The 17257-nt window shown below is 37.8% G+C and overlaps 1 protein-coding gene across 6 annotated transcripts in view; it reads left to right on the top strand.

Annotated features, from left to right (window-relative positions):
* The window catches only part of LOC138755721 (corticotropin-releasing factor receptor 2), a 175541-nt gene that overhangs the window by 145525 nt on the left and 12759 nt on the right, over positions 1–17257 (top strand). For all 6 annotated transcript variants that reach the window (XM_069922182.1, XM_069922179.1, XM_069922178.1 and 3 more), the window contains 5 exons: positions 1299–1416; positions 2193–2346; positions 3631–3691; positions 5858–5930; positions 11047–11132. In XM_069922182.1, the coding sequence (XP_069778283.1) occupies positions 1299–1416; positions 2193–2346; positions 3631–3691; positions 5858–5930; positions 11047–11132 (492 nt within the window). The remainder of the gene's footprint in view (positions 1–1298; positions 1417–2192; positions 2347–3630; positions 3692–5857; positions 5931–11046; positions 11133–17257) is intronic.

Genomic DNA, 17257 nt, shown 5'->3' with positions numbered 1-17257 from the left:
TTTAATTGGAAAATAATGAAAGGTTGTTGCCAAGAAACAATGATTCTACCCCTTCCACATATATTATATTGCCTTGCTGGTATTTCAAGCTTTTTCTGTTTTTATAAAGTTAATTGTCATATTATACCAGGGTTCATTTTATGAGCAGCCCATCAAGTCAACCCTAACACATATAGAGCAGTACAAAGTAGAAGAGCAAAAGAAATGAAAGATCAGTCAGAACATTGCAAGGGCAACATGAGATCATTTTGGGCAGCTCATTCAGGAGACTGATTGCTGCAGGGAAGTAACTGTCTTTAAACCTTTTGGGGCTTGATTTTTGACCTTTCAAGCTCCAACTGGTAAGATAAGAGAGGATGTCTAAGTTGAGAAGGTTCTTTCAATATATTGACTACCTTTCTGAGGTAGCGAGAGGTATATATAGAGGGGAGATGTCCAAGTTGATTTATCTCCTTCTGCAGCTTCTTCCATTCTTGGACAGAGCCAATCCCATGCACATTCAGTAAATATGTTTTTGATAATGCACCTAAAGAACTTGTTAATGTTCCTTAATCTCCTAACCAAGTAGAGGCATTGGTGCACTTGGTTATCCTTTACATTGATATGGATAGTCCAGATCAGATAATTTGGAAATATTTACTCCCAAGAACTTGAAGCTGTCTACTGTCTCCACATCAGCACCATTGATATAGAAGGAGGAGTAGATTCTACCCCACACCCCCAGTCTATGGTCAGCTGCTTTGTATTACTGACATTCAGAGAGAGGTTATTATCTTGGCATCATGCCACTCGACTCTTAATCTCCTTCCTGTATTCCACCTCATTGTTATTTGATATTTAGTCTACGACTGTGGTGTTATCAGTGAACGAAGATGGAGTTGGAGAGGTATTTGGCTAGGCATTTTGAACTGTAGAGGAGAATAGTAAGGGGCTGAGTACACATCCTTGTGGAGAACCTGTGTTAAATGTGATTGTGGAGATATTATCGCCCATCTTCACTGATTGCAGTCTTTAAGACAGGAAGTCAAAGATAAAGTTGTAGAGGGGGCATGTGAGGTCAAGGTATTTGAAAATTGGAAATTGCCTGAAAATTTAACACACCCATCTCTCTGAAATTCCACATTTAGCAATATAACTGCTTACTATATCCAACAATTATACCTCCTTCAGCAGCTCTTCGGTTGCTTTGTAATCTCTTAATATTCTCCATAAATAACCATGCCTGGCCTTTACACTGTATTTAAGGGAATTGAGAACAGTTTTAATTGATCAGTCTTTCTTTGTCTTGGTTGGCACAGGAGTATCAGATGCCTTCGGAATATCATTCATTGGAATCTGATTACCACTTTCATTTTGAGGAACATTGTGTGGTTTCTGATGCAAATGATTAATGAAGAAATACATGAGAGAAATGAGGTAAGCCCTTGGAAGTTGCCTTAAGTTGGTAAATGTCTAATGTGTAACTGGCCATTATGCACTCAAATCTCTTCTGAATCATTGCTGCTCTGTACTGAGCAAACAGATGTCAGCAAGAGTCACCAGTATAAGTACCACAAATACATGGGGTTACAAAGATATAGTGTCATCTTATCAGGTGGTGTAGATTGTATCAGATCCAAAAATACTTGTTCATGTTTCTTTCACTGTATAATAGTCAATTTCAGCATTGAATTAAAGGGAAGGCCTCTGCAGTCCAGCAGGTTACCAGCATCAGTTTCACATTTTAAACTTAGGTGTTTGGTCTTAACAAGGATGCTGACTGGAGTATACCATTGGATTAACAATTCTATGGAGAGGTTGCACAATAGCTCTACAGTGAGATCCATTCTCAAGTCATTAGAACATGATTGAAAGGCACGTCAATGGCCATAATCCATCTCATAATTGAAGAACATGTAAATTAAGGATCTGACTGAGAAAGAGATCAATGGAAAGAAAAATGGACAGTGACCATGAAAAGAGGGGTTAAGGGGTGCTATGGGTGGTAACATCTCTGTGTGTTTTGCCTGACGATTCCAGGCATTTGAAGCTCAGATTGCAGGAGTGTTGATATGAGAATGAGATGTTTTTGTTGCAGAAACCTCAGCCCTAGCTTGTTGAGCTCTTGCCAATTTGTAGGTTTATTGAGTCGGCTTCTACAGTGAGTTCATGTATCCACATGTGTAAAATAAGTGGTTCCATCTATTTTTCAGCCTTGGTGCCGTCTTGTCATAACAATCTACAACTACTTTGTGGTGACTAATTTCTTCTGGATGTTTGTGGAGGGCTGCTATCTCCATACAGCGATAGTGATGACCTACTCCACAGATAAAATGCGCAAGTGGAAATTTCTGTTCATTGGATGGTGTACGTAAGCGATCTTTTGATGATCTGATGAAGCATATAGATATACTGTAGTTGATATTGGATAAGCATATAGCACCCATCTGAAGAGTGGACCAGATTTTTAAAAATCCAGCCTACTCTTTGCATGCAGCCCCTATTCCAGTTGTATAGATGCACTCCCCGTGCTGTTGAGTCAAATGAGAGGTATCCATTCAACTGCCTATCTATAAAATGGCTACCAGGCCTCAAACAGTGGAACCAGCACCCCTCCTCTTAGTTAAAAAAACAATTGCATTCCAGTTAACTAATTAAAAACCTGCATATACAATCAAATAATAAAAAGGAATCTCAGCTAAATGTGCATTAAACAGGAAAGCCTGCGAATGCTGCAATTGTACTGCAATACACAAAATTGCTCAAGAAACTCAGCAGGCCATGCAGCCTCTAAAGGAAGGAAAAGGTAACCAACATTTTGGGCTTGAGCCTTTCATCAAGAAATAAGTAAAATGCAGGCAGGCACCCTCATAAAGAGAGGAGAGGAGAGAGGAAGGGACAGGGGGAGGAAGCTTGGTGACCCTGATCAATTAAATGGTTGCTCATCAGCCTTAGCAGGAATAGATTTGAAGAGCCTCTCAGCTCAGTTCTGTCTGAAACTACTACTGGGGTCTGGTATGTCCAGCAACCAAGTACAGGGCTCTTATTTATGAGACACCTCATTCCCCCCTCCCCCCCGCCAACAGCAGCTGCCCCTCTATAAATGTGTACCATTCTTGCATGTTGGTAGATCATTGAAGATGTTCTGAAAAGCTCTGGGTCCGTGTGGGATTTCACTGTGAAGAATGATTCAGCACTATGCATTATAAAGTTTACTGATGAAGTTGTGGTGAAATACCACTAACCTACTGCAGGGGGCGATCTCGGTACCTGCAGGAAGATCACCGGAGGACAGACCGCACCTGTCTGGCTGTCAATCAGCCAACTTGAATAGACCTGACTCAATCAACTGCATGGGATATAATCCTGAAACCGCCCCTTCTGTGCCAGTCACTCATGAGTCACCAGTACAGCAACCACTGTAGCAGAGACTGATATAACTGAATAAAGCCTGTTGGACAGTCTTTCTTGAGTCTGTCTGCTTCCTGCTGCAACAGTGCATCACACATGTATAGCACTGAACCATGCTTAGTGCTAGTCACACCTGCCATCCATGTTGTCACGAACAGCAATAATTTACAGCGGAGATCCATCCTTTTAGAAAACTGCATGCACCAAATTGAACTCACAGAGGATTTTTTTCCTCCATAGGTATCCCTTGTCCCATCATTGTGGCCTGGGTCATTGGTAAACTGTATTATGAAAATGAAGAGTAAGTATTATGAGTCAATGGAATTTTTGCAGTTAATAATTTTGTTTCAATATACGAAGGAGAAACCTGATCTCCCATTAAAACTTCTCCCTTTTCATAGACATGGATATTCTAGATTTCCCAGGTCTTGTCAAGTCTCAAAAAAAGACCAAAGAGAGATGAAAAGGACAATTAAAGTGGTAATAGCAGCAATGCTGATTTCTCCAATTAGTTCCTTTAATAGGAAAAATACTTATGAAAAGAGAAATGCAGGAAACATGAACATACTTTAGAATATATTTTCTGAAGAGCAAAAGGTGAAGCTGTGCTGAAAATGTTTGAATAAAAACTAATACTCCAGAGGTTGCATCACTGTAGATGAGAATAAAGAGCAACATACAAATGCACAGGAGAAACTCAGCAGGTCACACAGCATCCATAGATAGTAAAGGGTAGCCAACATTCGGGCCTGTGTCCTTTATAAACCTGGAGAAGAGGCCAGGCTCAAAACGTTGGTTACCCTTTACTTCCAATGGATGCAGAGTTTCTCCAGCACATTTGTGTATCGCACTCCACCCCAGCGTCTGCAGATTTTCTTTTTTAACGGGATGAACTGATAGGTGAGGAAACTTGTAAAGATTTAAGACACATACTCCTTTGGTGCAATATTGTTCTCTAATTGCCCACCAGCCTCTGCTGTCACAAGAAAATACAATATCTAATTATGTCTTATACACTGGTTGAAAAGAGGTAGGTTGGAGGTAACATCCTGCAATCCTCGACTCTGGAATCCTTTAATATTTTTCATCTGAACTTAGAGTCTTAAATATGTTCCTTCACTATTTCAGTCTGGAACGATTTAATCTGATTGCAGAAATATCCTTTGACCCACCAAGATTTAAAAAAATTTAATCTGCTTCTCATCTTAGCAAAAGTGTTAATGCACGTAAATCCACTGACCTTCTGATAAAGTTATTGTTTAGACTTTTTACAGAGGAGGAGAAAAAAAAAGAAAATAGATAAATATTCATTTGACAGTAAGAAGGAACCATTGCTTGTTATAGCTCACACATCTTTTATTATACTTCAGGGTAATAAAACTATTGTTGTCACAGAGGCAAATATAATGGTCACTTTAACAATCTGAAATTAGTGAGAATTCCATTAAAGACAACCGATGCCCATAAACCTATAACTAGAAAGGAATGAGAGCAGATGAGGAAGGAGGTGAACAAAACATTGAATGACATCACATTGGTACAGGTAAAGAAGTCAAGGAATCCAGTATTAAAACATTAATTTTCATCAATGGTTTGTGAAAAGATGAAGCAACTTTGCTTCTCAATCATCAAACATAAGAAAAAGGGATAGTTATTTTCTGGTTTCAAAGCAAAATCCTCAACAGCATCCAAGTCTGACTTGGCTAATTGTAAAAGTCTGATTGGGATGGGATCTCTCCAGTAAGATATCCCAAGGAAGCAAGTTGAAGACATGGTTTGATATTAATTGGTTATTGCACAAGAGATCATTTGGTTCTTGCATTGTCCTTTTTTTTTTTGAAGTTTTCTTCCAGTTGATGACACTTTCATGATAAATCACCCAACTTTTTATCATTTAAGTCCAGATAAAGACCATTAGGCTAACTGAATGTAATGGTCATCACAAATATCCTTGCCCATTATTCTCTACCTGCCAGGCCTCTGAGTCACATTTCTAGCAGGGATTAGAAGAAGGGTCCCTGGCTGATTTCTTCACTGCTCAAGATGTACTCATGATCCACAATAACTGACAGATATTAGTTAACACCACAGACCATTATCTTCTGGTTCTGCTTGAGACAAGGTGACGTCTTTGCTACTTATTAGTAAGCCCTGTGTAATAATTATTTGCTATTCAGTATGAATAATGATTTGTAACTGAGCCATGAGCCATTATAATTAGATGGTGAAGAGGATTTATTTGAAACAGTTTTGATGGATTAACAAAATAACTAAAGTACAACTTCTATAATTAATAGACTACTTAGAGAAGTTACAGGACTAAAAATGATTAGCACTCTCCACCCCATATCCATGTCATTGTTTTTAAAAATTGCTACAGAGACTCATCTGAATAACGCAAGTTGCCAGCATAAGACTGCACTGGAACAAAACCAATGTCAATTTACACAAGCCTTGTTATTTACAGATGTTGGTTTGGAGAAGTAGCAGGCCGTCGTATGGACTACATCATTCAGGGTCCGGTAATACTGGTACTGCTGGTAAGTGTGTGAATAAGATGTTGCAAAATTGATTAAATGTAGTCACACCTGTCATGTTAGGAAATCAATGGTCTGTTTCATCTGATTTGCTTTTAGATTTATAGGTGAAATGAGGACTAGTTTAATTTGTATTCTAAGACCTTGATGGTCATCATAATGAGATATTTAGGGAACAGGGCCTTTTCACACAAGCTAGACACAGATATGGAATGAAGTAGAGGTGGGTACATTTATGGCATTTTAAAGACTTTTGGACAGATACAAAGATAGGAACGGGTTAGGCCAAGTGAGGCAAATGTTTCCAGCTCAAATGAACAACTTTGTATGCATAGACAAGTTGGGCCAAAGTGCCCGTTTCCAGGACTCCATCACAGGGCTGAGTTTCCTGTGGTAGTATAATCATGCCTCAAAGTTTTCAAATCAGTGCCATTTCAGGCTAAATATTTGAACAGTGTTTGCATTTCATGGAATAACATTAATATAATGTGCAGATGAGAAAACAATAAATGAGCATTTGAACTACAGTATAACACTTTGTGGGTTTAACTGCTTAGAGGTTTTTTTAAAGAAAGGTATTAGACTGGAGGCCTGTGACTAGTGGTGTGCCTCAGGGATCAGTTCTGCAACCATTGTTGTTTGTCATCTACATCAATGATCTTGTTGATAATGTGCTAAATTGAATCAATATGTTTGCAGATGACACAAAGATCAGAGGCATTTTGAACAGCAAGGAAGTCTTGCAGAGGGTTATGGACCAGCTAGAAAAATGGTCTGCAAAAGGACAGATAGAATTTAATGCAGACAAGTGTGAGGTGTAATGTTTTGGAAGGAGAAATCATAAAAGCACATACACAGTAAATGGTAGGGCACTGAGGAGCGAGGTAGAACAGAGGGATCTGGGAATACGGATACACAATTCCCTGAAAGTGGCATCACGTATATATAGGATTGTAAAGTGAACTTTTAGCCTTTGTAAATCAAAGTATTGAGTATGGGAGTTGGGATGTTATGGCAAAATTTCATAAGACATTGGTGAGGCCAAATTTGGAGTATTGTATGCAGTTTTGGTCAGCTAAAAACAGGAAATATATACATACGATTGAAAGAGTGCAAAAATTTACTAGGATTTTTCCAGAACTTCAGGAACTGTGTTACAGGGAAAGGGCAAACAGGTTAGGACTTTATTTCCCGGAGAGAAAAAAAGAGGGAAAATTTGATAGAGATACACAAAATTATGAGGGGATTAGATTGAGTAAATGCAAATAGGCTTTTTCCAGTGAGGATAGGTGAAATTCAGATTACAATTTCAGATTTATTGTCTGAGAACATACATGACATCACATACAAGCCTGAGATTCTTTTTTTCTGCACAGCGAATACAAGTAAACAAATAAAGAACTGTAAACAAATTGACTGTTCACAGAGAGAAAAAAAATTAATAAAGTGCACAAGTAAGAGTCCTTAAATGAGTCTCTGAGTTTGTCATTGAGGAGTCCGATGGTGGAGGGGATCACAGTTGTTCCTGAACCTAGTGGTGTGAGTCTTGTGGCACTTATACTTCTTTCCTGGTGGAAGCAGTGAGAACAGAGTATGTGCTGTGGGTCTTTGATGTTTGCTTCTGCTCTCCAATGGCAGCATTCCCTATGGATGTTCTCAATAGTAGGGAGGGTTTTGCTTGTGATGTCCTGGGCTATGTCCACAAATGTTGAGGGCTTTATGCTCAGGGGTATTCATGCAGCTGATCAGCATATTTTCCACCATACCTCTGTAGAAATTTGACATGGTTTCTGGTGTCTTACCAAACCTCTGAAAATCCTGAGGAAGTAGAGGCGCCAATGTGCTTTTTTCACGATGTCATTGTTGTGTTGGGTCCAGGAAAGATTCTCTGAGATCGTGACTCCCAAGAACAAATCCAGTGATCACTGGATTTTATACCTCTGGCTTTCCCTTTTTGAAGTTAACAACCAGATCCTTAGTTTTGGTGACATTGAGTGCAAGGTTGTTGTTGGTGCACCATTCAGCCAAGTTTTCAATCTCCCTCCTGTATGCTGACATATTCTCTTCCTTTACACTATTGTGCATCATTGCCAAATTTGCAGATGGTCTTATTGTTAGACTGAGCCACATGGTTGTAGGTGTAAAGTGAGTAGAGCAGGGGGCTAAGAACACAGCTCTGGTACTGATGGAGATTGTGGAGGAGATGTTCTTACCAGTGGATACATGTTAAGGGTAAAAGGAGAAACATTTGGGGGAACTTCTTCACACAGAGAGCTTTGTGAGTGTGCCACAAGCTCAATTTTTGCATTTGAGAAAAATGTGGACAGGTGCATGTATGAGAGGGGTATGTAGGGCTATGGACTGGGTGCAAATCAGTGGGACAAGGCAGCATAATAGTTCAGCACAGACTAGAAAGGCTGAGGGGCCTGTTTTCTGTGCTGTAATGTTCTGTGGCTCTTTTAGGTTTGTGGTACATTTATTAAGAATGATTGATAGAAACAAGTAATTCATTCTGATATCATTGTGCCACATGACAATCTAAGAGATGGGATTGAAGGAGATAGCTCAGTCATTATTCTACTAGAAATTCTAATATGTCTTTCCATTTCATTTGTAAATGCTCACATTGAAACTCATTTCAATTTCAGGAATATAGTTCAGGTAGTTAAAATGACATTATGAATCTGTGCCTCTGTGAAGTAAAAGGCCATCCCACTTTGTCCTCCCAGTCATTGAATTGATCTGGGAATATAAACCGTGACAGAAATCTCAGAGAAATTTCAGATGATTCTTCAATATGATGTATTAGAGCAGTAAAAATGGTAGAATAAAACAACCCATTGTGTGAGTGGAACAGAACAAAATGGACTTTATTCATTGATATTACTGGGATGCATTGTATGATACTTTAGCCATCCTTGTGTTTGAGGGAGGCTCACAGATTACCTAAAGAGAATTCAAACCCAGTGCTCCTCATCTGTACTCCAAGTCACTTAGATTTAAAAGATGATAGTCCTCATTGTTCCTGCTTTCTTTTACATTAGGGTAGAATTTTGGATTTATTCAGTATTGTGACATATTGGTGATAAATCTATTTGTATTTGAGACATGAATAGTAGAAACTACATTTGTTTTCACAAGCAAAATAGATTTAATTTGACAAATGTTATTTTAAGTTGATGACTCAACAACCAATGTCTTTCTTTGAGATATTCTCAGCCAAGTTGGACACCAAACCATCTCAAGCCATTAAACGTGAAGTTTGACTAGCAAAATCGATTTTAAAAATGCTCGTTAGAAAGATGTGAAGATTTAAGTTGGAACTTTCAGAACTTAGGGATAAGGCAGTTGGAAAGTGGTGGTCAAGGATTGAGAAGGGATCATAGCCATGCGAAGGACTTAGACAGGCATGGTTTGATTGAGCTCTCCGCGAAGAGTATCAAAAGGACGGATAAAATCTTCAAATTAATTTTTTTTTCACCAAAAAAATGGACAAAGCAAGTACCAAGAGACCAAGGCAGCAAAAGAACAAAATCAGAGAAAGTTTCCACTCAGACAGGAATTTTGAGTGAAAGCCCAAAAGGAAATGGCATAAGAGTGGCCTTGGGACCGGTGGGCCCTGGCAGAGCTGGGAAGTTAGGACAAGAACTAAATTTTATCCTGGAGAAAATCAATTTGCAAGCATCAAAACTGTAATGAGAGACATGTTTCAAAGGATGACTGAAATTAAAGAAAATGTTGAAGACTTAATGTAAGGAGTGAACCAAGCGAAATAGACTTGGTAAAAAAAAACAAGCTAAAAAGCTTTGAAAAACAATGCAAAGAAATGGGAGGTGGACAGACAAGATCTGTTGAACAATATCGACCACATGGAGAATTTTAGCAGGCAAAATAATATTTGAGTTTTTTGACTGAAAGAAGGGATCGAGGGAAGAGAGCTGGTGAACTTCTTTGAAACACAGATCCTATGAGTGCAGGGAGAAGACAAATTCAGAGAAAAATTACATATTGAAAGTGCTCACCAGACCCAGAAGAACCAGCAATCAACGACCACAACCTCTTGACTCTTGAGTTACCGGGAATGGGAGACAATTCTGGGAGAAGCATCGAAATACTCTAAATAATGGCCCACCCAATATAACCATGAAAAAGTGCTTTTTTTTTCCCCCCAAGATTTTTGTCCTACTTCGACTAAGCAAAGGAAGTTTGATGATGCAAAAAGACAATTGTGTTCTAAAAACTTGAAATATTCAAAGATATACCCTGTGATTTTGAGGGTTGAAGTATCAGAAGGTGATCAGTGACTTTTCAAGACTAAGAATGAGATGGAACACTTTGAGAGTTTTATGAAAAGATTAAGTTTTCCAAAGAAGATGATTGTGTAGAATGTTTACAATAGGACTAAGTGAAAGTTATATTTTTAAAGTGACTTGTATTTTTTGTTGAAAAGGAAATTTTATTGAAATGTTCACAGAGAGCTCAGTAGAGCGAAAACTTGGGAAAAGTAGTAGCAGGGTGGAGACTCTGGTATAAGGGGGAGATTGGCATCCAGAGAGAAGTATCAAAAATTAGGCAAAACATTATGAAGGTCAGCTGACAGTCAGGTAGGCTTTGAGAGAACTGCCTACCAGGCATTGTTGCTATTACAACATTAAATCCCTCTGACGAAGCATGCTATACAGGAGTGCATTGATGTTGACCTTACAAAATGACTGACATTGGATTTGCCAACTTTTCAACTTGTTAAATGTTCAATGTATTTTATCTGGACTGAATTGCAAGCATCAGAAAAAAAGAGAGAAATTGTAGTTTTGTTATGTAACCAAGAAAATTAGGAATGGTTCTTACAGTTCTCTACAAGGTTCCATCACCCACTCTCTCCTTTCACTTGCCACAGTGGACAAAATAGGTAATTTGAAATTTATGCCATCCTTCACAATAACATACTGAGATTATTTTGATTAGTTCAGCACAACATAATTTTCATCATTAATGTGAAGGATTTTAGAATATCTTAAGATGGAATTAAAAGAAAGCCTAATTCATGTACCATCATGTACACATTCTGTAAATCTTTCCAGTAACAGATGTACTAATGCCCACTTTTTTTTCTGACCAGATTAATTTTATCTTTCTCTTCAACATTGTGAGGATCCTGATGACAAAACTGAGGGCATCAACCACATCTGAGACAATACAGTACAGGTAAATGAATACAAACTATTCTGCAGGTTCTGATCTTAAAATCATGTTTTACTGACAAAATGAATAATTAATAACGAGAATCACCATCTGCTTGTACTAATCTGAATTTTTTAAAAATCAAAGATACCGGTGCTGATGTTGATTGCATCTTTTATTTCCAGTTCCCATAATCCATTGTCTTCCTTTCCTTAACATTAATAAATGTTCCAATTTCTATCCTTGCTTAATGATTTTACTACTTTTAAATCAACTGTACAAACCCCACAAAGATTGTATCTACTTGTGACACTTTACTTTAGCCATTAATCTCAGACGTACCTTCTGAAAATCCAACTTTATAATGTCATCAAATGGAGAACATCATTAAATGTTCATGGTGTATTTACTTGGTAACGTTCTTTTTCCCCCCAATCGAAATCTCAAAGAAACAACCCATCGACGAGACATTTCCAGCTTTCGATTTGCATATCATACATTGGGTTGGGCTTTATTTTGGTGCTGTCCATGGTGAGGGATAAATTAAGATTTAGTTTCATGAACCATCATTGGGAATATAGAAACAGGACTTGTTTGGCTATTCAATTGCTCAGAAAGGTGTCCTGCTATTCAGATTGATATTTCAGCCTCATTTGATCCACCTCTCGTTTATCTGGCTGAACAAAAATCTATCTCTATCTCAAAAGTGTCAGTTGACATCAGGGATTCCCATATTTCAATACACTTTGTGTGAAAATGATGTATCCCTCCTGAATAGGTTAGCTCTAACAATAGAATCATTGTGCAATTTTCCCCTTCAACAACAAAAAAAATAATTTCAACCCACCACTATGAACTGAATTTAAAATAAAACAAAGAATTGTTGTAAATACTCAGCAAGTTGGGCATCTTCTGCAGAGTGGGAAGAATAGGATTAATGTTTCATCAGCTCTGGGATCGAATCTGAAAATTGAAGGCAGTTATAAAGCCAAATCCAATTCAAAAATATAATATTGTTCTGAGAGCCTCAAATCTGTTCCTAATTTTTTTTTGATAAGATTTTAATCGATGATATGCAAAAATTGTATTATTTTGTCTATTATATTTCTATTTTAATTGCACAAAAGTTAAAAAGAATGATCCTAAAAAATAAACCAATCTTTTAACCTCTGAATTCATGGACTAAACCAACTATCAAATAAAGGATTATTCAAAGTAAAGGAATAAGTTGATTTTGTTTTAACAACATTTTTGGTAATTGATCATTCTTAATTCCTCTCTCCATATGAATTCCATTCCATTTTTTTCAGTATATGTCTTAAAATTGGTATCTCAATTTGAAGGTATAATAAAAGATGCACTTAAAGTTAAGAAATTCATTACAAATATGTATATAAAATTACAAGGAAAAAAGATTTGTACAAATCAAAATTATGATGGGAGAGAGATCTAAATATATAAATTCAAAAGGAAATAAGGTAAAATTGCATTAAGAGAGTGTTACAAATACAGTTAATGCTAGGTATCAAATGGTTCAATATAATTTTCTTCATCAATTATATTATACTCCACATAAATTAAATAGACTGAACTCTAATTATCCAGAGAAGTGTTTTTGATGTACCAAGGAAATAGGGACTTATTTTTACATTCAGTATAGTCCTGTGAAAAAGTAGCATGGCTTTGGAATGATTTGTGTATTATTAAGGCAAATTATGAAGATAAAAATACAAAAAGATACAAAAATATTTTTACATGGGAATACATATGAAAAAGACAAAACTGAAATTGGATAAATATCAAGAAAAAATGTTAAGTATAGCAGTGCGACTGCAAAGAAATGTACAGCGGTAACATGGAAAACTGAAAATGTGGTACAATTAGACAGATGGCATGTTGAAATGCAAAATTATACCCCTTTAGAAAAAATTACATGTAGTTCAAGGAATAGAGTTGAAATTTTTTATAAAATTTGGAAACCATATCTGGATTTTATGAATAAAATTCCATTCACCTTCTCCACTTCACCCACCCCTCTCAATTAGAAGCTATGAGCATAATCAATAGAGAGTATATATGCTAATAATATACCTGTAGAAGTAGGCATTCTTGCCTTTTTCCTTTTCTACTTTCTTTTGGGGGAGGAGGGGTTGGGAGAATTTTTTTTAAACTGTACCTTTATATGAATAAATGATAGTTGCTGTATTTCTGAATTATTACTTTTTATATTGATAAAAAATAATAAATAAAATTAAAAAAAATAATATATTATGTAATAATGTAACATGATATTTATGATATTCAGTAGCCAGAGAAAGTGAATTAATATTAGACCAGTTGAGAATTTAAGTTCAGTTAAAATCATTCTGAAAAAGAAACCCTTTTCAGCAAAAATTAAACCATTCAATTACTTTAAAAACTCAATATTCATAAACACATTGGCTTTACCACAAGTTCATTTACCTATAAATGTCATTGTCGTTTCTAAGCATCTCATCTGAAAACAGTAAAAACACAATGCTGGAGAAATTCAGCAGGTCAAAGAGCGTAATTTATGTGGCAAAGATAAAGATACATAACCAATGTTTCGGGCTTGAGCCCTTCATCAAGGTAAGGAGCAAAATTTAGGCTGGTGCCTGTATAAAATGGTGGGGAAAGGGGCAGAAGGAGAAGCACTGCCCCACAGGCAAGAAATTGTAGGTGGATAAGTGGATAAAGGAAAGAGAGCAGAACAGTAAACAGGGAGGGATGGTTTTATGAATGGAGAGGGAAGGGGATGGAGAGCTGGAGGAAAGACAGAGGGACAGGGAAGAAAGTGAGAACAGGGAGTGGTCAAGCTGAAAGCAAAGAAGTTAATATTAATGCCATCCAGTTGCTCAGTGCCAAGAATGGAATGTTAGGTGCTGCTCTAATATATGGGTGGCCTTGGTTTGTCAGTGCATGAGGAACAGGAGTGAAATGGATGGTCACTGGGAGGTCCCTATCAGAGTGAAGGTGCTCAGTAAAGCAATCTCCCAATCTACATCCCATCTCTCCCAATGTAGAAAAGGCCACAATGGGAGCACCGAATGCAATAAATGACTCCTCCACTTGGAAAGACTGTTTGGGTCCCCAAATGATGGTGAGGGAGGAGATGTGAGTGCAAGTGTAACACTTCCTGTGGCTGCAGGGGAAGGTGCCAAGGAGACAATTAATAAATAGGGATGAGCGTGTCACAGAAGGAGTTGTCCCAATGAAAGGGGGAAGAGTAGAATAGAAGGGAAGATGTGTCTGGAGTGGGATCATGTTGTAGATGACGGAAGTTGTGGAAGATAATAAGCTGGATGCAGAGGCTACTGGGGTGGTAGGTGAGGAGAATCCTGTTTTTGTTGTGTCTAAGGGCAGAGGGGCCAGGGCAGATGGAGGAGATGAGGGTAAGGGCCGAGTTGAAATCTCATCTGAAAGCAGCATCATTTGCAATGACTACACCAATTCCAGATCATAATGAACTCCACTACCTCAAAATTGCCACATTAATTTTGAGAAGATGGAAATCTTGGTCTTTGATCCCTGCCATAAATTCAATTCACTGGCCACTCTCTCAACAAATATCTAAATTCAATTTTCAGGTGGCATGTGTGTGCTATCAGCATGGCAAACTCTTTTACTCTGTAACATGGTAGATCTCCACCTATATCAACTTGCATGTTGGTGACACAATCATCTATGCAACTAGAGTGGATTCTGGTGATGTTTCGCAGATGGAACATGGCTCCCTGCCTTGGTTATTACTAGCTTTGGCATGGTGTTGCAGGGAAATACCCAAACTGGCTCACAAGGAATTGGGTAGCTGTTTGAAAAATAAAAAAGTGAGGTTCTACTAGTTAAACCATGGGGAGAGAAAAATTCCAATCAACTTTGAACATCCTGTTTTTAAGGACTGAGAATTACTTTTTTTTTTAAATGTTAAAACACAATGCTGGAGAAACTCAGCAGGTCAAGCTGTGTACCTTATATAGCAAAATAAAGATACAAAACCAACATTTTGGGCTTTAGCCCTTTATCAAGGTGTTTTTTTTTTATATAAAAGATTTCCATAGTAACCTAGTTAGACTAAACCTGGTGAGTCCTCTGGATTTTCTCCCAATAAGTTCATCAATCATTACGACAGTTTTACTTGATCTGGATCTTTAATTGTATCCCTCTATTGTGGAAAAAATATGAATAGAATCCTTGCCTGCACCAGTAATTCCTCTCTGAAATGCAAGCTTTCAGATTTTCTTACACCCTTCACTTGGGCTTTGCTGTCTGACTCCCGTCACTGAATTTCAACTCATTCAATCACCTCAGCTCTGCTGACATCCTGATCCTAAATGACCACGAGATGATCGTGCTTCATTTCTAAACCATTGAAGTATGATACTTAAACCATACAGTTTAATCCTAATTTGCAACTTATCCCCTATGCTCTGAAAATCAATGAAAATCAAAAAGCAACAGATGGTGAAAATGTGAAATAAAAACATAAAATGCTGGAAACACTCAGCAGATCAGACAGCATCTGTGGAAAGAGAAAGAGGGTTAACAATTTAGGTCTTTACTGAGTGTTCTTGGCATTTTCTGCTTGTCTAGTGTCTGGCTTCACAATATTCTAGGAAATAAAGCTTGGAAGATGTTTAGGAAATATAAATTGGAGATATTTCAGTGGCAAAAATTGTTTGGCAAGCCAAACAAGATTGTCATAGTAGGGGATTAGACCAAAATATTTAGAAGGTAAAGAATCTCAAATGTCTTGTCTTGGGAAATTGAGAAGGACAGTGGATAAAGTGTTTGTGGATGAACCTTTTTAGGGACCAGTGACCATTGTTCCATTAGGTACAAAATAGTTATGGAGAGAGACAGGGCAAAACCACAAGTTAAAATGCAGAATGGTGGGGGGGGGTGGTGGTGGAAATGGGAAGGATGACTTTGAGAGTCTAAGACAAGATCTAGCACAAGTTATTGGAATTAAGAAGAACATTGTGAAAATTGAATATTTTGAAAAGTTTGTTGACAAAACTCCAGGTCATGCACATTCCTGTTTGTCAGGAATACAACTGTAGAGGAGGTTGGATGATGAGTAATATTCAGGCTGTGGTCAAGCACAAGGAGGAAGTTTGAAGTAAGTATAAGCAACTGGGATCAAGTGTATAACTGGAGCAATTTCATGAACTGTGGATCCAGCTAAAAAATGAAATCTGGAGGGCAAAAAGGACACAGGAGATAGCTCTGGCAGATATCTTTAAGAATAATCTCAAGGGATTTTGTGTACAAAATGAAAAACATAACCAGAGAAAAAGTGTGTCCCCTCAGGAATTAACACAATCAACTCTGTGTGAAGGATCAGGAGATGTCCTCAATGAGTACTTCTCTGTTCTTACTGTGGAGAAAGACATGAGTACTGGTGGAACTTAGGGCAGTCAATGGTGGTGTCTTGAGAACAGTTAGTATTACAGTTGAGGTGGTGCTGAAGGTCCTGATGCACATGAAGGAAGACAAATCTTCTGAGATTGATCAGATATATCAGAGGATGCTGTGGGAAGCGAGAGAGAAAATTGCAGATGTCCTGGTTGATATCTATTTATTTATTTAGACATGCAGCACAGTAACAGGCCATTTCGACCCATGAGTCCATGCCACTCAATTAACCTACATCCCCAGTACATTTTTTGAATGATGGGAGGAAATTGGAGCTCCTGGAGAAATCCCACATAGGCACAGGGAGAACGTACAAACTCCTTAAAATCAGCGCAGGATTTGAACCCTGGTCCAGTCCCAATCGCTGGCACTGTAAATGTATTGCACTAAGCCAATCAGTTGTCATTTAGTACAGGTGAGGTGTCAGAAGACAAGAGCATGGCAAATGTGCCTCTATTCTAGAAGTGCTGGAGGGAAAACCAGTGAGCCTAATGTCTGTGGTTGGTAAGTAACTGGAGAATATTCTGAAGGAGAAGATAAACATCCACTTATATGGACAAGGGCTGATTAGGGCAAGTCAGCACAGTTTTGTAAGTGGGAGGTCATGTCTCACAAATCTGATTTGAGTATTTTGAAGATATGACAAAGAATATTGATGAGGGCAGAGCTATGGCTGTTGTGGATGATTTCAGCAAGACAGTAGGTTTCTTTAG

This window comes from Narcine bancroftii, chromosome 2, assembly GCF_036971445.1.
Source record: "Narcine bancroftii isolate sNarBan1 chromosome 2, sNarBan1.hap1, whole genome shotgun sequence".
In the NCBI taxonomy this organism is placed as follows: domain Eukaryota; kingdom Metazoa; phylum Chordata; class Chondrichthyes; order Torpediniformes; family Narcinidae; genus Narcine; species Narcine bancroftii.
The sequence above is the reverse complement of the archived record's forward strand: the minus strand, read 5'-3'. Positions and strand labels throughout refer to the sequence as shown.